The sequence below is a fragment of the Rattus norvegicus genome, chromosome 1 (genome assembly GCF_036323735.1).
Source record: "Rattus norvegicus strain BN/NHsdMcwi chromosome 1, GRCr8, whole genome shotgun sequence".
Lineage (NCBI taxonomy): Eukaryota > Metazoa > Chordata > Mammalia > Rodentia > Muridae > Rattus > Rattus norvegicus.
This window is the reverse complement of record NC_086019.1, coordinates 212,380,495-212,403,513: the sequence shown is the minus strand read 5'-3', so window position 1 is coordinate 212,403,513 and position 23,019 is coordinate 212,380,495. Positions and strand designations below refer to the sequence as shown.

At 54.1% G+C, this 23,019-nt stretch overlaps 1 protein-coding gene across 9 annotated transcripts; it reads left to right on the top strand.

The window, feature by feature from the left end:
* Nucleotides 1-546: 546 nt before the first annotated feature.
* Pcnx3 (pecanex 3) lies at nt 547-22,857 on the top strand. 9 transcript variants are annotated; one of them, XM_063279860.1, is made up of 35 exons: nt 547-699; nt 1,022-1,209; nt 1,428-1,527; nt 1,650-1,689; nt 1,774-1,869; nt 2,080-3,207; nt 3,630-3,753; nt 3,837-4,012; nt 4,451-4,541; nt 4,922-5,027; nt 6,880-7,040; nt 8,072-8,225; nt 8,476-8,508; nt 8,733-8,904; nt 9,004-9,114; nt 9,464-9,555; nt 9,685-9,794; nt 9,942-10,047; nt 10,162-10,254; nt 10,397-10,547; nt 12,267-12,411; nt 12,731-12,908; nt 14,023-14,131; nt 14,262-14,391; nt 14,795-14,853; nt 14,955-15,170; nt 15,588-15,841; nt 19,814-20,044; nt 20,190-20,293; nt 20,502-20,649; nt 20,746-20,976; nt 21,061-21,335; nt 21,661-21,794; nt 21,875-22,173; nt 22,254-22,857. In XM_063279860.1, the coding sequence occupies exons 1-35, from the start codon at nt 547-549 to the stop codon at nt 22,446-22,448; spliced, it is 6,093 nt and encodes a 2,030-aa protein (XP_063135930.1). In that variant the 3' UTR covers nt 22,449-22,857. The 9 variants fall into 9 exon arrangements, with proteins under 9 accessions (XP_063135930.1, XP_063135936.1, XP_006231010.1 ...); XM_063279866.1 differs by having other exon boundaries at nt 4,922-5,057; nt 6,919-7,040; XM_006230948.5 differs by having other exon boundaries at nt 4,922-5,057.
* The last annotated feature ends 162 nt before the right edge of the window (nt 22,858-23,019 follow it).

Below are 23,019 nucleotides of genomic sequence, written 5' to 3'. Positions count from 1 at the left end.
GGTTCTAACGGGCGCATGCGCCAGTGCAGGCTGGCAGCTCGCGGCTCCTTCTTCCGGCCTCCCCTTTGCGCCGGCACCGGTAGAAGCGGGGCGAACGCAGAACCCCAAGCTTTTGACCTGCGACCCCGGAAGTGGACCTCAGGGTCCCAAGGCTTTCTCCGGTCCGGAGCCAAGGGACCTATCACTGGCACTCCGAGAGCACCTATTCCACGCCCACCTCTGGATGCCGCCGACGGGTGCCCAGCCCGTGCCCTGCGCCTGCCTTCAGGCTTGGCCCCTTACAACAGTTCTGGGCCACCGGAGGGGGCCCAGGCCCCGCCTCTGATGCCAGTCCCACCTCTGTATTCCGGCCTGATCGGCTGACTGCCTGGGCCGGCCCCGCCCCCTGCCTGTGCCCTCACCCTGCCAATCCCCTCCCCCGTTGGGGGAGGCCATGGCGTGAAATCTAAGTCGGACCCCGGGACCCTCGGGCGCCAGCGGGGCATGGGCCGGGGGCCGCCCCCATGAGGGTCCCGGGAGGAGGGCGTGCGCAGCAGCGGCTGGGCCATGGGGTCTCAGGTGTTGCAGATCCTGCGCCAGGGTGTGTGGGCCTCGCTCACTGGCGGTTGGTTTTTCGATCCGCATCAGAGCACCTTCTCCAACTGCTTCCATCTCTATGTCTGGATCTTCTTGCTCATCTTTCCCTTCTTGCTGTACATGGTGAGAGGCTGCCACCACCTGTAACTACTGGGAGAGGGAGGGCAGTCTGGAGGGATGGGAGGAAGTGAGAAGAATCACTGTAGAGTTTGGTTTTATGTAGGGGGAAGACCAAGTCTTTCCTACATGGAGTGACCTTGAGCGCCTCATTTAATCTATTCGGTTAAACAGGACTGCTCCTAACAGGGGTCTTTGTACTGTTGCATGCAGGAGTGATGAAGTTTTGTAAACTGATGAATACCTAGTACTTTACAGTGATGGCAGGTACACTCTCAAGGGATCAAGGTTTTTCTGAGAAAGGGTTCAATTTAACTGTCATCTCCAGGTCCTGCCCCCCAGCCTGATGGTGGCTGGAGTGTACTGCCTGGTGGTAGCTGTCATCTTTGCTACCATCAAGACTGTGAACTATCGCCTGCATGCCATGTTCGACCAGGGCGAGATTGTGGAGAAACGCAACTCTACCATGGGGGAGCAGGAAGAAGAGGCTGCCCAGGGGGAGAGCAGTCTTCCCAGGTGACTAGGTGTTTCAGGGATTGTTTCTCTGTGTTTGTGGTTGTGTCTATGTCTTGGAAGATAGAGAAGGCTGAGGGAACACTGGCTCTAAGTACTTCCTGTAGTCAGGGTCAGAGCAGTAAAAGGGAGCTTTGAGGAGGAAGGAGTGTTAAGGTGAGAAGAAACAGTAAAGAGAGGTTAGCTGAGAGCCTCTGCTTAGCTCTTCTTTCTGTTTGCAGAGACCCTGGTGTAGAGATGACAGTGTTCCGGAAAGTGAGTTCCACACCCCCTGTACGCTGCAGTTCCCAGCATTCTGTTTTTGGCTTCAACCAGGTTTCAGTGAGTAGGCCCCAACCACAGGCTTCTGTCTCTGCTGTCCTGGGAGTCTGTCCCTGTTGTGGGCCTGTTCCAAGCCTGCTTCTTGCTCTGTTTGTTCATTTGTACTCTCTCCGTCTTACCAGGAATTGCTGCCCCGGATGGAGGATTCTGGGCCCCTCAGAGGTAGGTGGCTATATTCTGGGCTGGTTGGTGGTGGTGTCACAGGACCCCTGGGTCATTGTGACAACTCTGGTGATATGGTTATAGACATCAAGGAGCTGGTACGGGAGCAGGGCAGCAACAACGTGATTGTGACCTCTGCCGATCGGGAGATGCTGAAGCTCAGCTCTCAGGAGAACCTGAGTGAGTGGGCAGGGGTCTGGCAGGAAGAGCAGGTGTCCTGTGATTACGTCATCCCAAGTTTGGCTCCACTGTTGTGCTCCTGGATGGGATCCCCTTGGTGATCCTCTTGTGCCCATATCCTCAGTGGGAAATGGAGGTTGTGAAATCCCCTTACACTGGTTTGTGTTGTCACATGCCCTTCTCTCATCTCATCTTTCTTTCTTTTAACAGTTGGAGACCTCCCCCAGACACCCCCTGGGGTTGTCCCAGACCCCTCTCTCCCCAGTACGGATTCCTCCGAGCGTTCTCCCATGGCTGGAGATGCTGTTCCCTGGGGTGGGAGCAGTGTGGCTGACACTCCCATGAGCCCCTTACTGAAAGGGAGCCTCAGCCAGGAGCTAAGCAAGAGCTTTCTGACCCTGACCCGCCCTGACCGGGCCCTAGTGAGGACCAGTAGTCGGCGGGAACAATGTCGGGGAACTGGAGGCTACCAGCCCCTGGACCGGAGGGGCTCAGGTGACCCCCTGCCCCAGAAAGCTGGGTCTTCAGATTCCTGCTTCAGTGGTACTGACAGGGAGACTCTCAGCAGCTTCAGGAGTGAGAAGACCAACTCTACCCATCTGGACAGTCCCCCTGGTGGGCATGCCCCTGAGGGCAGCGACACAGACCCTCCTTCTGAGGCTGAGCTCCCTGCCTCTCCAGATGCTGGGGTCCCCTCAGATGATACACTTCGTTCCTTTGACACAGTCATTGGGGCAGGGACACCACCGGGCCAAACTGAGCCGCTCCTGGTCGTGCGGCCCAAGGACTTGGCCCTGCTTCGGCCTAACAAACGGCGGCCCCCCATGCGAGGACACTCCCCACCTGGTCGTACCCCAAGACGGCCCTTGCTGGAGGGCTCAGGCTTCTTTGAAGATGAAGATACCAGTGAAGGTAGTGAGCTGAGCCCAGCATCCAGTCTCCGGTCTCAGCGCCGCTATAGCACCGATAGCTCCTCATCTACTTCTTGCTACTCCCCTGAGAGCTCCCAGGGTGCAGCAGGGGGTCCTCGGAAGCGGCGGGCCCCTCATGGGGCTGAAGAAGGAACTGCTGTGCCCCCTAAGAGACCCTATGGGACCCAGCGGACGCCCAGTACTGCCAGTGCCAAAACTCATGCACGTGTGTTGAGCATGGATGGGGCAGGGGGTGATGTCTTAAGGGCTCCCCTGGCTGGCTCCAAGGCCGAACTGGAGGCCCAGCCAGGAATGGAGCTGGCTGCCGGTGAGCCTGCTATGCTGCCTCCTGAAGCCCGTAGGGGACCTGCTGCCAACCAGCCTGGCTGGCGGGGGGAACTGCAGGAGGAAGGTGCTGTGGGGGGAGGTGAGTGTTGGCCCCGGCAGTGAGGGTGAGGAAGGAGATCTGGGAGGGTTGAGTTTGGGTAAAGGGCAGACTGCAGCAGACCCTGTCATCATCAGCTTATCCTCCATCCCAGGAAGCAGATGGATGTGTATTCGATGGTTAAGAAATGTGGGCCACACCTCTTGGCTCCAGGCCCCATGGTTAGCACTGAGCCTCTGTTCCCTGCAGACATCCTCTGCCTAGCATCGGGGCAAGGCAGATGATTGCCATTCTTATTTCCAGAGGGGAAAACTGAGGCACAAGTGGCTAGAGATGTGCTGGCAGGGCTCCTGAGACCAAGTGTTCCGGTACTGAGTCTAACCCTTAGCTCCATTCTGGAGCACCTGTCCCAGTCCCATCCCATCCCAGCCTGTCACTTATGCTTGGGGCTTCTTTCTGGACAGCACCTGAGGAAACAGGTCAGCGGGAGTGCACAAGCAATGTGAGGAGGGCTCAAGCCATCCGGAGACGACACAATGCAGGCAGCAACCCTACGCCGCCAGCCTCTGTCATGGGCTCACCACCTAGGTGAGCATCTGCCCCCTGGCTGCAGGGTAGAAGGGCCAACTGGCTCTACCTGATGCTAACTTAGGGCTTACCCTGTCCAGCAGCCTACAGGAGGCTCAGCGGGGCCGGGCTGCTTCCCACTCCCGGGCACTGACTCTGCCCTCTGCTCTGCACTTTGCCTCTTCCCTGTTGCTCACCCGAGCTGGCCCCAACGTACATGAAGCCAGCAACTTTGATGACACCTCTGAGGGTGCTGTGCACTATTTCTACGATGAGAGCGGTGAGCCCTTCCCCAGCCAGCCTAGCACCTCTTCTATGCTTCCCACAGGCATCTGTGGCTACCCACACACCCCACAGCACTGCTGGTCGGTGATTTCTCCCTTGGCTCTGTGGCAAGTGCTTTACCTGTGCTGCCCGATGTCATCCTTGCAGCATCTCTGAGGTGTGGGTGTCATCATCCCTGCTCTGCTAATGAGGAAACCAAGGCACTCCTAAAGCCAAAGCCGTAGGCTGAGCTAGTGGTAGAACAGAGCCCTACCCAAGGCAGGCTGACCACAGGGCCTAGGCTTTTGATCTGTAGGTCCTTCCTACCTAACACTTGGTCCCCAGGGCCTGGGCTGTCACGACAGGGGACATACCACAGGGCTCCTCTTTGTTTGTTGGCCTTGATACCCATGTAGCCTCGGACCTTGACAGTGCTGCTGTACCTCTGTCCTAGGTGTACGGCGGTCATATACCTTTGGCCTAGCTGGAGGTGGCTATGAGAACCCTGTGAGTCAGCCAGGGGAGCAGGCAGCCAATGGAGCCTGGTGAGTCTCCAGGGTGGGCTTCTTGTGGGCCTGGAAGGCTACATTTCTGAGAGCATTTGTTCTGGTGGAGCAGCAAAATGCTAGGAGGGGAAGACAGTAAGGAGACGGGCATGTGGTCATGTTAGGTTTCCAAGTCTTCTAGGAAGCATAGTATTGGCCTCTAAGGAGGAGGGCAGGGAAGCACAGCTTTCAAGTAGGCCAGGGTCTGCAAAAGAGATACTTCTGCAATGTATCTTCTTCTGACTCCGGTGCTCCTGATCCTTGGGCACCCCAGCAATGGGGGAGGCATTCCCATCTACCTGGCCTTGACTCCCATCTCACCAAGATCCAGGGTTTATCCATGTCTATGTCCTTTACCCTCATCAGTGCTGTATCCACAGGGACCGCCACTCACATTCCTCCAGCTTCCACTCAGCTGATGTGCCTGAAGCCACAGGAGGCCTGAACCTGTTGCAACCGAGGCCAGTGGTTCTTCAGGGTATGCAGGTGCGCAGGGTGCCCCTGGAAATCCCAGAGGTGAGGAGCGGCTTTGAAAGGGCTGTGGGACAAGGTGCGTGTAAGCAGATGACTAAGGCTGGCCTAGGTAAATAGCCTGCCAGGCATCCCAAGAGGACTAGATGACTCTGAGGAGGAGCTTGGGGATGCCACTGGGTCCCCAACTTTAATGGTTTGGTAGAGGGTGCACAGGCTCAGAGCTGAATGGCTCTTCAAAGTATACGTTTACTTACTCTGTAAATGTGTTTGGTGTGTACCACTCTGATCCCAGAGCAGAGCAGCTAGCAAGATAACGGGTGTTTCACAGTGATCCCTGCAGAAGGGGCGGTTCAGTTTGTCCTGTGCCTGACAGTCTACAGGTGTGATTGCCTGAGGCTGTATCTGTTAATGCTCCTTACAGCATGGTTTTTTTTTTTTTTTGGTTCTTTTTTTTCCGGAGCTGGGGACCGAACCCAGGGCCTTGCGCTTCCTAGGCAAGCGCTCTACCACTGAGCTAAATCCCCAAACCCAGCAGCATGGTTATTGATGGTGTCCTTTTTTACTTCTAATTGTTTATAACTAATAGGTCACTCTAGTAATTAACAGAAGTAATGAGTGCATAAAACATGACCTTGACTATAGTCCCAGCTTCTCCAGAGACTGAGACCTGATACTACATGAGCCCAGGAATTGAAGCCCAGCCTTGCACCATAGAGGAATCCCGCCTCTACTAAATTATAAGCTAATACCTTAGATCACAGATGGACTGTGAACACTGTGAGAATCCACCATAGGCTGCTCTGTGTGTGTGTGTGTGTGTGTGTGTGTGTGTGTGTGTGTGTGTGTGTGTGTTTCTGTGTGAGATACTGGGCAAGCATCTATTACCAGGCTACTTTCCTAACCCCGTCTTGTTTTTTTAACCTTACTAAGTTGACTGGACTGGCATTAACCTCACTCTGTAGCATAGAAAGGTCTTGATTTGGAGTCCTCCTGACTCAGCATCCCAATTACCTGAGATTACAGGTCATTGCTGCCAGACCTGGCTACTCTTTCTTGACTGTTTATGTGGGATCGATGGCATCATCCTTGCAATCTAGTAGCAACTTAAGGGCCAGAGCTGGGCATCTTTGGCCTCTCTATTGTATCTTGCAGATGTTATGTGTATGTGCGTGCGTGAGTGAGTGCGTGCGCGCGAGTATGTATCTGTGTGCACATGTGCATATGTGTGTATGTACATGTGTATATGCACACATATTCATGCCTATGCATACAGGCATATCACAGTACACATGTGGAGGAGTCAGCTTTTGCCTCCCACTGTGGAGTCCAGAGATTGGGCTCAGGCTGTCGGTCTTGTGTGACAAATGCCTCTACCCTTTGAGCCATCTCTACAACCTATAAACACTTGTTGAATGGAGGATACATCCAGCCTAAAGAAGCTAAGGCTGGGGACTTTTCTCAGGGACATAGAGCTTTAGCCTGTCCTCTGAAACAGGTGTTCTGTGTTCCTGAATGAGGTTGTCACAATGACAATGGTGGCTCCGTCTTGGAGGAGATATCATTTGTGCTAGGTCCTGAAGGGCAAAGTAGATTTCACTGACTATTCTGTCTGAGTTGAGAAGACAGACATATGATTTGGTGACTCTGGCACCTGGAGCCTATAACAACAATCCAACTGTGTCCTAGGAAGCCAGAGCTAGGAGCAAGCCCTTGTGATGGAGAGTCAAGGCAGGCCACAAGGTCACAGACAGTGGTGCCTTCATGTGCTGAATTACATGCCCAGTCATCAGATCAGTGTTTGGGGAGGGGTGATGTTAGAGCAATGGGGTGGTGGGGCTGATGGATGCGGCTGTGGGGACTGCAGTTTGACCTGCTGGACCAGGACTCCCTGCACGAATCCCAGGAGCAGACATTGATGGAAGAGGCACCACCCCGGGCCCAGCACAGCTACAAGTACTGGTTTCTTCCTGGCCGTTGGACCTCTGTGCGCTATGAGCGGCTGGCCCTGCTGGCTCTGTTGGACCGGTGAGTTCCTACAAGTACTAGTTCCTGATCCCCAGAAAGTGTTGGGACTCCAATCTTCCAAACTCTAAGTGCATGGAGATGGTCATGCCATCAGAGACCCTGAATGCCTCAGTGGCTGGAGACTGTAGTGGATTTCTTTGTTGTTTTTGGCTTTTGAAGAAGGGTATCCATAGGCCAGGCTGGGTTCAGATTTGTCGTGTAGCTGAGGCTAACCCTGAGTTTCTGGTTTTCTGGTCTCCACTGACCATGTGCTGAGGCTACAGGTGCACACTACTGTGCCTGGCTTGGTTGGTGTCTGTTGCTTTTAGACAAGGTCTCATTTGTATCCTAGACTGGCCTGAATTCACTCTGGGACCCTAGACTTCCAGTGATCCTCCTGCTTCAGCCTTAAAAGTTGTAGTGGAGGTGTGAACCACCACTCTGCTGCAATGGCTTTCCTCAGGCTGCAGAGGGTGTAAAGAGGTGGGGTACAATGGTCACCTTTTCCTTGAAGCCTTTCTCAAAACAGTGATCCCTCACTTCCCCAGCTCCAGGGTCCGTCTCTTTTTCTCTTCCATTTGCCTGATTGCGTAAGTTAAGCACTTTCGTAAACCTGGTTGTCTCAAAACCTTTTCCGTTTTCCAGAGAGGAAACAGGCCAGAAAGTTAGATAAAGACGCCGTCAAGGCGTTCATTCCACATCCTGGCGTCCTGTCCATCAGCCTGGTTTCACTCATGTGACTGGGGACTGCCCATGTGCACATGGCACTCCTGCTGTGTGGACACCATAACTCATGTCCCCATGAGCAGGAAGTGGACGTGGCCAGGAATAACAGTGCCTTGAACTTTCAGCGTCTACATGGCCAAAGAGTGGGGCTCAGGGCAGCAACAAGATGGTTTTTCAGAGCAAGTACAACCTGCTCTCTTCCCTCTGAGGTCAGAGGTTTGGCTTCTCAAGGCCTAGAGGTTTATCTTTAGGGCAGAGTCCTGTCTCCCCAATGCCCCTTAGAAACTGGGGCAGGAAGCCATACCCTGACTCACATGTCTTTGCAGGACACGAGGGATAATGGAGAACATTTTCGGTGTTGGATTGAGTAGCCTGGTTGCCTTCCTGGGATACCTGTTGCTGCTCAAGGGCTTCTTCACTGACATCTGGGTCTTCCAGTTCTGTCTGGTCATCGCCTCCTGTCAGTACTCCCTGCTCAAGGTCAGGCCTGGCTCCCCAAATCCACAACTTTCCTGGGCCTTCTGCTTTCCCTTATTTCAGGTCTGAGGGGAAGTATGGATAATCTGATTGGGACCCTTTTAGCCAGCTACCCATCTGTACTGTACTGAGGCTCAGGACAGTACAGGGTCCTGCCCTGGTCACTTCCTACTGCCCAGTGGTGGAGCTGTGTCCCTTTTCTGTGGACACAAGTTCTTGTTGCCAACATAGCCCTGTGTCCTGTCTCTTCCAGAGCGTGCAGCCTGATGCAGCATCTCCCATGCATGTGAGTACCTGTGGGGCAATACTCTGGCCAGAAGGCCCTGGAGGGTCTGAGCAAATTCAAGGCCATGGTGGGAGAGAGGCAGTGTTCCCTCACCACCCGCTTTGCTCCCATCTTCCCCAGTTTTCCAGCTTGGATGTGGTCAAGTCTGGGGCATGTTGAATATGTGCACATGTCCCAGGGAGGTCAGTGGGGAAGGCCCAATTCCTCACTGGCCCACTCCCTAGGGCCACAACTGGGTGATTGCGTACAGCCGGCCTGTCTACTTCTGTATCTGCTGTCTACTCATCTGGCTGTTGGATGCCCTGGGGACCGCCCAGCCCTTCCCACCCGTCTCCCTGTATGGCCTCACGCTCTTCTCTGCCTCTTTCTTCTTCTGCGCCCGAGATGTGGCCACTGGTAAGGCAGGGCAAGATTGACCCAAGGGAGTGAGTCTGGAGGGTGGGCCAAGGAGAGGCTGGCAGGCTAATTGGTCCTTCACTCCCTCCTTCTGCACAGTGTTCACCTTATGCTTCCCCTTCGTCTTCCTCCTGGGCCTCCTGCCCCAGGTCAACACCTGCCTCATGTACCTCCTGGAGCAGATAGATATGCACGGCTTTGGGGGCACAGGTATGGCCCACAGGTAGCTTATGTGGAAGAGACAACGTTGGGCCAGGAGGTTCCACCCGCGGATTGGGTCTGCAGCTCTGGTTCTTACAGAGCCTTGTCCTGCATCTGTAGTCTGGCTGTAAGGAACCCATCCTGCCTGTCCTCTTCATCTCCTCTCTTTTTCTCTCCCCTCCCTTCCCTAGGCAAGTAGTTTCAGCCCAGAACACTAGAAGCTCTGAAGTTTGGGTGGAGATGGCTGGTGTCATAGGAAGTCTCCTGGGAATTGAGGCGCAGTAGAACAGGGTGAGACAGTGAGAGGTTGGTATCTGGAGGTCAGAGCTGGACTTTACCCATTTCTTCCTGCTTACAGCTGCCACCAGCCCGCTCACTGCGGTCTTCAGCCTTACCCGAAGCCTGCTGGCCGCTGCCCTGCTTTATGGCTTCTGCCTTGGTGCCATCAAGGTATGGGTGGTCTTCAGGAGCCAAGTATGCCGAGCCCCCAGGGTTGGCTCTGAATTGGGTTCAGCAGTGGCTTCTCATATAGGACATCCCTTTTCACTACCCCTGACCAGCATGGGTTCTCTCTTTTAGACACCTTGGCCAGAGCAGCACGTCCCTGTCCTCTTCTCAGTCTTCTGTGGCCTCCTGGTGGCACTGTCCTACCATCTGAGCCGGCAGAGCAGTGACCCCACCGTTCTCTGGTGAGTTGTGTGTGTGTGTGTGTGTGTGTGTGTGTGTGTGTATGTTCACACCTGGAACTTGGGCAGTCAGTGAGTGCATGTACCTGAGACTGACATTATATGTGTGAGGAAGGGACATTAGTGCCTGCTTTGGCCTCTGACTTTCAGGTCTCTCGTTCGGAGTAAGCTCTTCCCTGAGCTAGAGGAGCGGAGCCTAGAGACAGCCCGTGCGGAACCCCCAGACCCACTGCCAGAGAAGATGCGCCAGTCAGTGGTAAGGGACGGGAACTGATGGGGGGTGGAGTATGGGGTTCCGGCAGGTCTGAGCCTGGGAAGGACATGCCAGCCTATGCAGTAGGCAGTCAGGCTGTTTCTCCCGGCTCTGCAGCGTGAAGTCTTACACTCCGACCTGGTGATGTGTGTGGTGATTGCTGTTCTCACCTTTGCCATCAGTGCCAGCACCGTCTTCATTGCCCTGAAGGTTTGTGTGGTGTATATAGATAATCCCCTCTTGGTTTTGATAAGTGCCTGCCTGCTGCACTTGAGAGCCCCTCTGTAGGTCACACCTACCCTGGTGGGCTGAGCCCAGGCTGAATTGAGCCTTTGGCCTCTCCCTCCTGCAGTCAGTTCTGGGCTTCGTGTTGTATGCACTGGCAGGAGCTGTGGGCTTCTTCACACACTACCTGCTGCCGCAGCTCCGCAAACAGCTCCCCTGGTTCTGCCTCTCGCAGCCTGTGCTGAAGCCACTGGAGTACAGCCAGTATGAAGTGCGAGGTGAGTGCCCCGGTCCACTCTTCCCATTGCCGCACTGGGCACAGTCAGGTTGGAGGGCATCCTGATGTCAGTGAGTACCTGCTGCTCGTCCTGCTCTCAGGTGTCCTGTGCCCATTCCTTTCACTGCCCTGGGACAGCCTCTGCTGTGCTCCAGGCCTGAGCAGGCCCTTTCTTGCTTCCTGCTGTTTCTAATGGAAAAGGAATCCAACACTTTTTCTTTTTTCCTTCGGAGCTGAGGACTGGCAAGCGCTCTACCACTGAGCTAAATCCCCAACCCCGGAATCCAACACTTTTAAAAGTTTTATGTTCTGAATCGCGTGGGGTCAGAGCCATCTAGTGCTTATTGCTGGCAATGTTTAAAAGTTAAAAAAAAATAGACAGGATGTATTAAAAAATATTTTCTGGGCTGGAGAGATGGCTCAGTGGTTAAGAGCACTGGCTGCTCCTCCAGAGGTCCTGAGTTCAAATCCCAGCAACCACATGGTGGCTCACAACCATGGGATCTGGTATCCTCTTCTGGTATGTCTAAAGACAACTACAGTGTGCTAAATAAATAAATCTAAGAAATACTATAGACCTTAAAAATTTGTTTTTTACATTATACACATCTTTAATCTCAAAACTTGGGAAACAAATGCAGGTGAGTTTGAGGCCAGTCTGGTCTACATAGTGAGTTCTAGGCCAGTCAGGGTTACATAGTGAGATCCTGTCTCAGAACAAACAGGTTGGTGTGGTGGAGGGATGGCTCAGCAGTTAGAGCACCGGCTGCTCTTTCAGAGGGCCTGGGTTCGATCCCCAGCACCCAGGTAGTGGCTCACCATCTGCCTATTGAGATCTAATGCCCTTCTCTGGCCTCTGCAGACACCGCATGCACATGGCACAGATGTCCATGCTGGCAAAGCACCCATGCATGTAGCATCTTTAAAAAAACTCTTGATTGGTGATACAAAGATCACAGTATTTGGTGTTTTAGTGACAGAATTTTAGGAGTGTGTACACACACCACTGCACACAAGTGGCAGGCAGAAAACCTTCTGGGGTTCTTTCTCTCCACTGTGTGCTCCAGGGAGACAAACTCATCAGTCTCAGTGGCTGGTGAAGCCTTGTTCCTTCCTAAATGAGAGGATATCGTTTTCCCTCGCCCTCCCCTCTTTCTGGCCCCTCCTGTGAGCCCCTCTTCTGGCTGTCTCTCAGGTTCACTGCACATACAGGCTACTCCATATAATGTTATTTGTTTGTAGCCCTTGTTTTTCTCAAACACTGGGAAATTTTGCTCCTTGGGCCAGCGTCTCTGTCTTCCTGTCATTGCCTTAATCCAAGAGAGCTTCCCCCTCAGAAGGACCTGCAGCTTGCAGTCATCCCAACCCCACAGCCTAGACAATATGGCCTTCGCCTGAGTCTGGGAGGTATCTAGGAGGTTTATTTGTTGGCTTTGTGTCTACAGACAGTAAAAACAGCAAAGTCCCCTCCCCCAAGCCTGTGACATGCTAAGTGGCATGTGGAGCCCCTTCCCTGTTGGGCTCGCTCTTCAGCCTTACTTGGAGCTGTTAGCAATATTCCAAAGACACTGGCCAAAGCCTCCAGGAACGCAGGACAGCACAGCTGGTTTGTCAGCCTTCCTGAGTGCTTTCTGGCTCTGTGATGCCTAGTCCCCTGGGCTCCAGAGAGGTGCCATGTTGAGGGCCACATGCTAGCTGACAACCCGCCTTCCTCTCACAGGTGCTGCTCAGGTGATGTGGTTTGAGAAGCTCTATGCTGGCCTTCAGTGTGTTGAGAAGTACCTCATCTACCCTGCCGTGGTTCTCAACGCTCTCACAGTGGAGGCCCACACAGTTGTCAACCACCCAGACAAATTCTGCCTCTAGTGAGGACCACTAACACCCCCACCCCTGCCATCGTCTGTGTTACATCTTCATGTGATTCCCACTGAGGAATGCGTAGGACTAAGACTGGCGACAAGCCAAAGCTGGATCCCTGCTCTTAGTGAGCTGCCAGTTAGAGCTAATATGTCCCCTTCACCTCATTCAGAGGTACTGCTCCCTCCCCCACCCCAAAACAACTAAGGCTGTTCTAGTGAACAGCAGGTGCCTAGGTTTACACAAACCATTGGTGAGAGATGTGTGTCTGTGCCCACTCCTCCCTGAGGCCTTGCCATGTCTGAATGCCTGCCCCCCCCCCCACAGCTGCCGGGCCTTGCTGATGACTGTGGCAGGACTGAAGCTGCTGCGCTCGGCCTTCTGTTGCCCACCCCAGCAGTACCTGACTTTGGCCTTCACCGTCCTGCTCTTCCACTTTGACTACCCGAGGCTCTCACAGGGCTTCCTGCTTGACTACTTCCTCATGTCCCTGCTCTGCAGCAAGGTAAGCTGGTGACTGACTCAGGTCCAGGCTGATGAACAGAAAAGCAGAACTGCTCTGTCAGAGGGCAAAAATGTGTCCTGGGCCTTCATTGCTTTAACAGTGGGCCTTTGCAGTGGCCTGAAGAAGGCATTCCTCCACTTCTGCCTGTAGAGAGCAGGTTGAGACTTGGAAGGGGAACTTGCTCAGGCCCTCCTGGGTGTTGGTTTGACCTCACAACCATTTTCCTCAGGATCAGCCAGATCAAGGCGTGACCTTGCTCCCTGGATGCTGTAAAGCCTCTGAGCTCTATCCCTCTCCTAGCCAGTGTCCATAGCTGGGTTCAGAGCTGAGACCATATACCCTAGAGCCTGGGTGCATTGCTATTCTCTTGGGCTGTGGGGTTCCCACTCAGGGATTGGGGCTCACACAGAACAAAGGAACATTCCCACATTCTGAAGGCCTACCCCTGCCATGGTACTGGGACTCACATTGCTCTCTGAATGATTTTCTCATATTTGGCTTTTGTTTGCTAGCAAGCTTTTGTACTAGGTACCCTGCTGCTTTATTTACTTATTTGCTAGAATTTGAATCCAGGGCTTCAGGTATACTGGGCCAGTGTTCCACCACTGAACTGTTTCATTGATCCTCTTTTGACTTGTTTTCAGATAGAGTCTTATTAAGTTACATAGGCTCACCTGAACTCACTCTATAGCCCAGGCTGCCTCGAAACTTGTGATCCTCTTAAATATCAGAATTATTAGAGACCTGGCCCACCAGGCTTACCTTAGACCCTACTGAGGGCAGGGCCTAGGGTCATCTCTGGAAATCCTCACTAATGATTGAGTAACATGACCAGAGCAAGTCCTTGGCCTTCTCTGCCTTTGTCTGAAGTGGGCTTTTCCTATCCATGGGCTATGGAGAGCAGTGGGAAACTGCCCCTGTCATCATGGGAATTAACTGGCTGATGTTCTTTAAAGCCAGTTAGAAGTTACCATGGCTCAGGTGTTGCGAGCCAAGTCTAGAAGGGAAGAGCTGGGAGTGGTCTCAGGGTCCACCGTGGGACTGTTGTCTAGAGGCTTGGCAGATCTCACCACATGCGACTGTTTTACCACCCTACCCTTGACGACCCTTGCAGCTTTGGGACCTGTTGTACAAGCTTCGTTTTGTGCTGACCTACATTGCACCATGGCAGATCACCTGGGGCTCCGCCTTCCATGCCTTTGCCCAGCCCTTCGCTGTACCACGTATCCAGCTTCTGGCTGTGGGTGGGGTGTGTGTGTGTGTGTGTGTGTGTGTGTGTGTGTGTGTGTAGCAGAGAAAGGAGAGGGAGGCAGAAGGTCCTATGTGCCTGTTACCTCCTTGACTTGCGCCCAGACTCAGCTATGCTGTTCCTCCAGGCCCTGCTCTCAGGGCTCTTCTCAACACCACTCAACCCCCTGCTGGGCAGCGCAGTCTTCATCATGTCCTACGCAAGGCCCCTCAAGTTCTGGGAGAGGGACTACAAGTAAGTCTCCTGAGAGGTAGGAGCTGGTGACCAGAGGGAAGTGAGGCCTTGGAGTCCTGGCCAGAGAGCACCCAGAAAGGGGCTCCAGATACCCAGAGCAAGGATGCGAGTGCTTGACTTTGGCGCAGACACTTGAGGTAGTGAGTCTGGTGAAGCCCAAACATGCAGCAGTCCAAAGCCTCATGGATCATCTCGTCTCGGAGAACCCACTCTCCTCCAGGTTTCTCCCTCATGGTCCTGTGTGGGTCCCTTCATGTCCATAAGCTTTAGCCTCCTTGTCTGTCAGCTGCAGTGGGCTGTCACAGGTGGCATCTACTCATAGCTCAGGGACGTGGAGCTTGGGCTGAGGGTGTGGTGATGGGCTGCCTCACCCTGGCCATGCATTGTTGCTCTCTTTGAACAGCACTAAACGTGTGGATCATTCCAACACTCGCCTCGTGACACAACTGGATAGGAACCCAGGTAGGTGGTGGCTGCTTGTCCAGGAGCTTGCGGGCAGGCTGTCTCCTGGAGGGTGCCCTCTTTACGTTCACCTTGCCTGTTTATGTTGTTTTGGATCCCAGGCGCTGATGACAACAACCTCAACTCTATCTTCTATGAGCACTTGACACGCTCGCTGCAGCATACATTGTGTGGGGATCTGGTGCTGGGCCGCTGGGGCAATTATGGCCCTGGAGACTGCTTTGTCCTGGCCTCTGACTACCTCAACGCACTAGTGCACCTCATCGAGGTTGGCAATGGCCTCGTCACCTTCCAGCTTCGTGGCCTTGAGTTCCGGGGTGAGCCACAGGACTGAGCTGGGAGAGTAGTAGGGGACAGAGAGGGCAGGCCTAGGCTGGGACACAACATTTAGTTTTGTGTTGAGACTGGAATCTAGTCCAGCTCTCAGGTTACTGGGTGATCTCAGGCAAGGTTCTCTTCCTCCTGAGCCTAGGTGTCCTAGCCTGGCTACCTACTTTCTAGTGACACCCCACACATGCACACACCACGTTTGACCTCATAGGGGGTCCAGAGATTACTGCTGAAATCTGAGGCTTGAGCTTTGGTGCCAGCTTCCGGCCTACTCTGGGTCTTAACTGGCCCCTGACAAGCAGCATGCTAGCACTGTAGGTAGCTGCTGCCTTACCATCTTGGGTACTTGTTAGTGCAAGTAGGGGCTATCCTGGTAGTTCTGACTAGGCAGCCCTGTCCCACAGGCACATACTGCCAGCAGCGTGAGGTGGAGGCCATCACGGAAGGTGTGGAGGAAGATGAGGGCTGCTGTTGCTGTGAGCCTGGTCACCTGCCCCGGGTCCTGTCCTTCAATGCTGCCTTTGGGCAGCGCTGGCTGGCCTGGGAGGTGACAGCCAGCAAGTATGTGCTGGAAGGCTACAGCATCAGTGACAACAACGCAGCCTCCATGCTGCAGGTGTTTGACCTCCGCAAGATCCTCGTCACCTACTATGTCAAGGTATGGGGTCTGGGGCTGGGTGGCAACTCCTGGTGAATTGTCACTCCTCAAGCATGTTGATGCTGTTAGCTGGAGTATAGGAAGGCTGTTTTGGTCAAAGGTCACTTTAAGCATTCTTTACAGTGCTACCATCAGACAATAGGCTACAGAGGCCTTGGTAAACAGACGCCTGGATAGGAACTCCCTATTGCACCTTCCAGAATACCTGTTTCAGGCCCCGAGTGTGGAGGGTGGGTGGGCAGCACATTTATGGATCCCCTCCCAGACTGATGGGGCTAGCTGGGGCAGTTGGCTAAAGTATGTTGTTGGGACCATCAGTCCAGGGCTGGGAGTGCAGTAGAATGCAGGCCTAGCATGTCTGAGACCCTAGATTTAACTCATAGTACCAAAATAACACCTGCCAGCCTTCCCATCTTTAACAATGATGGCACTTGCTACCACGGGAGCCAAGCAGGGCTGTATAGGGAAGGTGGTGGGGTCTGTGCTAAGCACCTCACCTGGGTAGGCTGTCATACACCTGGAAAAGCCTAAGGTGTCCCTGCACAGGCGCTGGCTTCTGTAATTCAAGCATCTGTTAGGTAGAGGCAAGAGGATTAGGAATTCAAGGCCAGTTTGGACGGTGTGAAAGACTCTCAAAAAAAGGGGTGGGCGGGGAGCTGGTTAGATGCTTGCCATGCAAACAATCATAAGGACCTGAATTCCGATCCTGTGAAAGCTGGACCTCTATCCCAGAGCCGAGGGGTGGATATCGAAGGGTCTCTGGGGGGGGGCACTGACCGATTAGTTTAACCAAATGGGTGAGCTCCAGATTCAGGGAGAGTCCCAGACTCAAAAACAAGGTAGAGAACAACTGAGGAAGACACTCTGTCAGCCTCTGGTCCGTCCCCACATGCACACACAGACACACACCATCTCTAGAGGTGAGGTGATTGGTTGGAGAATGTGACAGAGCCAGACTCTACCTCAGGCCTGGCATCTCAATCACTAGGTTTTTTGCCTTGTCCTGGGTGGAAGGGAGGGGGCTCAAGTCAAGCCAGAGAGTCTTGAGACCTGTTGGAAGTGGTGAGACAGTGAGGTGTAGAAGCTCTGGGCTGGAAATTGTAGGGTTTTCAGGCAACCTAGAATATTGCCTCCTTTGTCCTAGCTCATTTTACCTGTTGAGAAATAGAGACACGCAGACTTGTGGGGTATTAGGAGCAATAAGGTTCTGTGACACACAGAGAGGGGCACTATGGGAATGTCTTCATTACTGTTACAGTTTCAGAGGGCTAGTGCATGACATTGTCATAACTGAGCGTGGTTGTAGCCAGGCATTCAGTAGCTGAGAGCTTATGTCTTAGCCACATGGCCGGAACTTTTGAAGCCTCAAAGTTCATCTTAGTGACACACCTCCTCCAACAAGGCTACTCTTAATCCTTCCTAAAAGTCCACCAAGGAAGAACCAGACATTCAAATGAGCTTATGCAGGTCATTCTCATTCAAACTACCATAGAGTGTGGTGGGTTTGTGGGCACAGTCCAGGTCCCACACGCTTTTTTTTTTTTTTTTTTTTTTTTGTTCTTTTTTTCGGAGTTGGGGACCGAACCCAGGGCCTTGCGCTTCCTAGGCAAGCGCTCTAACCACTGAGCTAAATCCCCAACCCCCCACATGCTCTTAAGATCTGCCTTGAAACTCTGGTGACCTGCTGGGGCCAGGTGAGCCTGCTTCACTGAGGTTCCCTTTAAGGCAAACTCATGCAAGCCAAGTTTGTCCTTTTGTCCTAGGCGATGTGGACACCTTTCAGAGTCATGTGTTGGAAAAACTGAGAAACCATAATTTCTGTTGTTCCTTTTGTCCTCGGAACCACTCGTAGGAAAGTTTGTAAAGCAATGCCCACCCTTCACTTTACTAAGAAGCAGGCCAGAAGTTCATTCCCCACCCCAGATGACTCAGTTGTCCAGGTCACCCTGCTTCTTCCCACAAGTCCTATCAGAGCTCCATGTACCTCAGACTGCTGTGCACTGGAACTGGCGAGGCTTGGGTTGGCAGATTGAAGTGAGCTTGGCCCTGTCGGCCTTACTGTCCCTTTAAGAAGCCAACGTGCCCCTCAGCCTGGATACCTGAGAAGCTGGACAGAAGTGATAAAGGCATGGAGGGGTGAAGCTTGTAAGGACAACACAGGGCTGGGGCCAAAGTGCTAGAAGCCCAGGCTGTGGCAGTGCTTGGGCCTTCTAGGCCCTTCTGAGCAGCTCTGGCCATGCTAAGGTGCTTCACTCACATATTGCCCTTCCTGTGGACATCATTTAATAGATGTCTCTGTTACAGATGACAGATGGCAGTCTCGGGCCACAAAGCCACTAGCTCCTAGCTGCCTGCAGCCAAGCCCCATCCTTGAGGCCTTCAGGTTTTGCACTTTGTCTTGCATCCTTTGTGAGCCTTAGGAGAAGTGGGCGGGGCCAGTGTGTCCGGCCCTACCACAGCTCACTTTAGACCTCTTACAGGCACTGAGCCTGTGCAGGAAAGCACCATGGCTCTGAGCCCCATTCACAGCCAGTGAAGTGCACTCAGGCAAACAGCTAGAGAGAGTTCCAGACAGGAGCTCTTCCTAGAAAGTCCTGAGCTTCGGTGTCATCTTGAGAGTCACACAGAGAGCGTGTCATAGAACACAATGACAGTGTTAAAAATTCACTGCATCAACACATTCCAGCTCAGCTTCTCCCTGAACCAGAAGCAATGCTTTTGGGGTTTTTAGTGGCTACAGTGGCCCCTGGGCTTCAGAGATGCTCTCTAGGCAGGACAGTCAGTCTAGAGACCAGAGATCACTTAGTCCTGTTCCCTATGGTAAGACCCGAGTCAGCAGCCAGCTCTCACCAGACTTCTTCAGCTGTCCCCAGCCCTGCATTGTCCTTACAATCTTCACCCCTCCATGCCTTTATCACTTCTGTCCAGCTTCTCAGGTATCCAAGGCCACATGGGTGTAGAGAGCTGAAGGACACTCTCACCCCACACCTCCCCCCAACCCCCACATGCTGCCATGTAGCCGTCCACCTCATAGTCCGTGTGTTCTACCTGAGCTTTAGCTCTTCCTAGCTTACCCTGGCCATTTGCCCAGGCTCTTAGCCTCCCAATGTCCCACCACAGTCATCATGCTGTCACTGTTGCCTGGACCCTCTGTCCCTGGACAGCTACCCTATCCTCCTCAGCCTGGGCTTGTCCACTGCTTAGCCAGGCAGAGGGCCAACCCCATCAGCCTCAGCTCAAGAGTAGTGCATGGAGTCCCCATAACTCTGCTGTCTGCCAGCTGCTGTCCCAACTTTGCCAGTTCCCACCCTCCCAAAGCTGCTCTCCACTTGCCCAGCCAATTTAAACACCAGTAAGGCCCTTATGAGTAGTCAGACACTGGGGGCTGGGGATTTAGCTCAGTGGTAAAGTGCTTGCCTAGGAAGCGCAAGGCCCTGGGTTCGGTCCCCAGCGCCAAAAAAAAGAACCAAAAAAAAAAAAAAAAGAGTAGTCAGACACTGACCTTTTTCAGAGAAGGTCTCACATCTGTTGTAGTAATTTGCCGAAAGGGACCTGTGACTCAGGTCATGTAGGCTACCTGGGCTGTAGGCGACATGCTGTCTCAGCCTGACTTCCCTGTCCCAGAGATGCAGATGTTGCTGTGTTCTCACGTTCCAGCCCAGTTTGCTCTGTTATGTGACACTGGGCAAGGCTGTCATCAATGTGAGCCTCCGTTCCCCTTACAAATGGGCTGGGTTCTATGGATGGCAGGAAGAGGACAGGAAGCAGATCCTGCTGCCAAGTGCACGACCACTCTGTAAGTGGGGTGCTTCCTGCTGGTTCACACTCTGTCCCAGGAGAGGAAGCACTTCCCTACCTACTCAGCTTCAGAGAGAGGCTAGCTGCAGAAGCACATCATAGAAAGCATGGCTCAGGATGGGATGTGTCCTCCCCATTGCTGGGGTTGCCCCTGACACCTGCCCCTCCTCCCAGAGCATCATCTACTATGTGAGCCGCTCTCCAAAGCTAGAGACCTGGCTGAACCATGAGGGCATCGCCGCTGCTCTACGGCCTGTGCGAGCCCTTGGTTATGCAGACTCTGACCCTACCTTCTCACTGAGTGTTGATGAAGACTATGACCTTCGACTGTCTGGCCTCTCGCTGCCATCCTTCTGCGCTGTTCACCTTGAGTGGATCCAGTACTGTGCCTCTCGGCGCAGCCAGGTCAGGCTACCACTCCCTTAGATCTGCCCTGCCCCAGACTCTGGGGACTGGGGCTTCCTGGTCACTCCCTTCACACTTGGTGACTCTCAATCTGGACGCCAGTCCCACACGAAGCTGTGCCCTGACTGGGGGTTTTGTGCCATAGCCCGTGGACCAGGACTGGAATTCACCATTGGTCACACTATGTTTTGGCCTGTGTGTTCTGGGTCGCCGGGCCCTGGGAACAGCCTCACACAGTATGTCTGCCAGGTGAGTGCCCACAGCCTGCTGTTCTCCCTCTGCCTTTCCCTGAAGAGCTCCACATGACCTCCTCTCACTTGGATGAGACTCTTAGCAGTCCTGACCGACCTTGCCTGCTCTTGCACTGCTCTGTGAGGAAGAGTTTGGCTTCCTTGGCAAGACAGGGAATGGCCCCTTCTGGCTCTCTCCCCATTGCTGATGTCTTCTCCCCACCCAGCCTGGAGCCCTTCCTCTATGGCCTGCATGCCCTGTTCAAGGGGGACTTCCGCATCACCTCCCCTCGTGATGAGTGGGTCTTTGCGGACATGGACCTGCTTCACCGAGTGGTGGCCCCTGGGGTTCGCATGGCCCTCAAGCTTCACCAGGTAGGAGGAATGTGCAGAGGCACAGTACGAGGCAGGTGGGAGATGGAGCCCTCTCCAAGACCAGTGGTTCTGACTTCTGTCCTCCCTTCCAACCAGGATCATTTCACATCTCCTGATGAGTATGAGGAACCAGCAGCCCTGTATGATGCCATTGCAGCCAATGAGGAACGGCTAGTCATCTCACATGAGGGGGACCCTGCCTGGCGCAGCGCCATCCTTAGCAACACACCTTCCCTGCTGGCACTGCGCCACGTCATGGACGATGCTTCTGATGAGTACAAGATCATCATGCTCAACCGGCGTCACCTCAGCTTCCGAGTCATCAAGGTGGAGCCGATGGTCTCACTCCATCCTGCAGCCCAGGCCCCTCCTCAGTGTCCCTGCCCTGACTTTTGGTGTGGCCCTCCACAGGTAAACCGAGAGTGCGTGCGTGGGCTGTGGGCTGGACAGCAGCAAGAGCTGGTGTTCCTGCGCAACCGCAACCCTGAGCGAGGCAGCATCCAGAACGCCAAGCAGGCACTCCGCAACATGATCAATTCCTCCTGTGACCAGCCGCTGGGCTACCCCATCTATGTGTCACCGCTTACCACATCTCTGGCTGGTAGCCACCCCCAACTGCGGGCGCTGTGGGGTGGTCCTGTCAGCCTGGGTGCCATTGCCCGATGGCTCTTGCGCAGCTGGGAGAGGTGAGCCCTGGCTGTCACCCTAGCTTGGGAACCTTTATGAGGCCTGATCCTCTGGGGTTCAGGGAGCAGGGCACAGAGGTGAAGCAGCTCTCTCCAAGGTCACAGAAATGAAGTCGAGTCAATGAGCTTGCATCCTGAGAGATGACCCTCTCCCCAGAGGGATCCCCTTCCCCCTAGAGTGGGCTGTAGTGTTTAAAAGATTATAAACTAGGTAGCAAAATCTCTCAGGAGATGAGACCCCTAGGATTCAGGTGTTAGATGTTTCTGTAGGGCTCAGAATGCCTCTGCCCTGGACCCCTCCCACTTCTCCCGCTTCTCCACCCAGACTTCATAAGGGCTGTGGCGCGGGCTGTAACAGCGGTGGGAATGTGGATGACTCGGACTGTGCTGGGGGTGGCGGCCTGACCTCCCTCAGCAATAACCCCCCCTTGGCACACCCTACGCCTGAGAATACAGCAGGTGAGTAGGCAAAGCTGGGCTGAACCTGTGGGTTAGACTGTAGCCCAGCTGAGGTCTTTGTTCTTATCTCTGTCCTACAGGCAGCAGTGAACAGCCCCTCCCACCAGGTCCTAGCTGGGGGCCACGGCCTTCCCTCAGTGGCTCTGGTGATGGGCGGCCCCCTCCTCTGCTGCAGTGGCCTCCCCCTCGGCTCCCTGGACCACCACCTGCTTCACCTGCTCCCACTGAGGGTCCCCGGCCCTCAAGACCTCCTGGCCCTGGTCTCCTCAATTCTGAGGGGCCCAGTGGGAAGTGGAGTCTGGGGGGTCGGAAGGGACTGGGAGGACCTGATGGGGAGCCAGCCTCAGGGAGCCCCAAAGGAGGCACCCCCAAATCTCAGGTAAGGGACCTGTGGAAGGAGTGGACCCTAGGAGTTCTCATGTCGGTTTGTCTGCTCATCCCTCGTCTTCTCTTCCATAGGCCCCTCTAGACCTCAGCCTCAGTCCTGATGTCAGCTCTGAGGCCTCACCCGCCAGAACAACCCAGGACATTCCTTGCTTGGACAGCAGTGTTCCTGAGAGTTGCACACCCTCCGGCGCTCCAGGTGACTGGCCTGTCCCTGTTGAGGAACGAGAGAGTCCAGCCGCCCAGCCCTTGCTGGAACATCAGTACTGAGTAGCTGTCCTCTGCTGGATCTCATCCCAGGACTCAATATCGCAGACTCTGCTGGACCACAGGACTGATTGGCTTTGGCTCTGGTGTCTGCACCCTGATATCTGGCTACTCCAGTGTCAGAACTGAGTGACCAGACTTCTCCCTGATCCGTGGCCTGGATGCCCCAAATTGAGGCAGCAGCCTCCTAGCCAGGCCATAAGAGCCAAACCCATGGGCTGGTCCCTCTTTGAGCCCATGGTCAGGACTGACTTTGCCCTAGGCCTTGCACTGCCTACAAGGCTGGCCTCCTTAGCCTGGGCCTGGGGCCTGACACGTGGCAAGGGTGGGTTCATTCGTTCTTTTGTCATTTTTCTTTCCTTTTTTTCTGTGCTTCAGAGACACCAAATTAATAACACTATTTTTGATTTTGGTTGGCAGTTACTTTCTGTGGGACTAGGTGAGGTTGGTAGAGGTGCCTGAGGTGGGGAGGATGAACACACAGCAGAGGGTGAAGGCTGTGAGGTCGGACTGCTGAGTCCTCAGGTGCCACGGGCTGCCTCCCTCACCAGCCTCTGCTTCTCAGGCAGTCCTC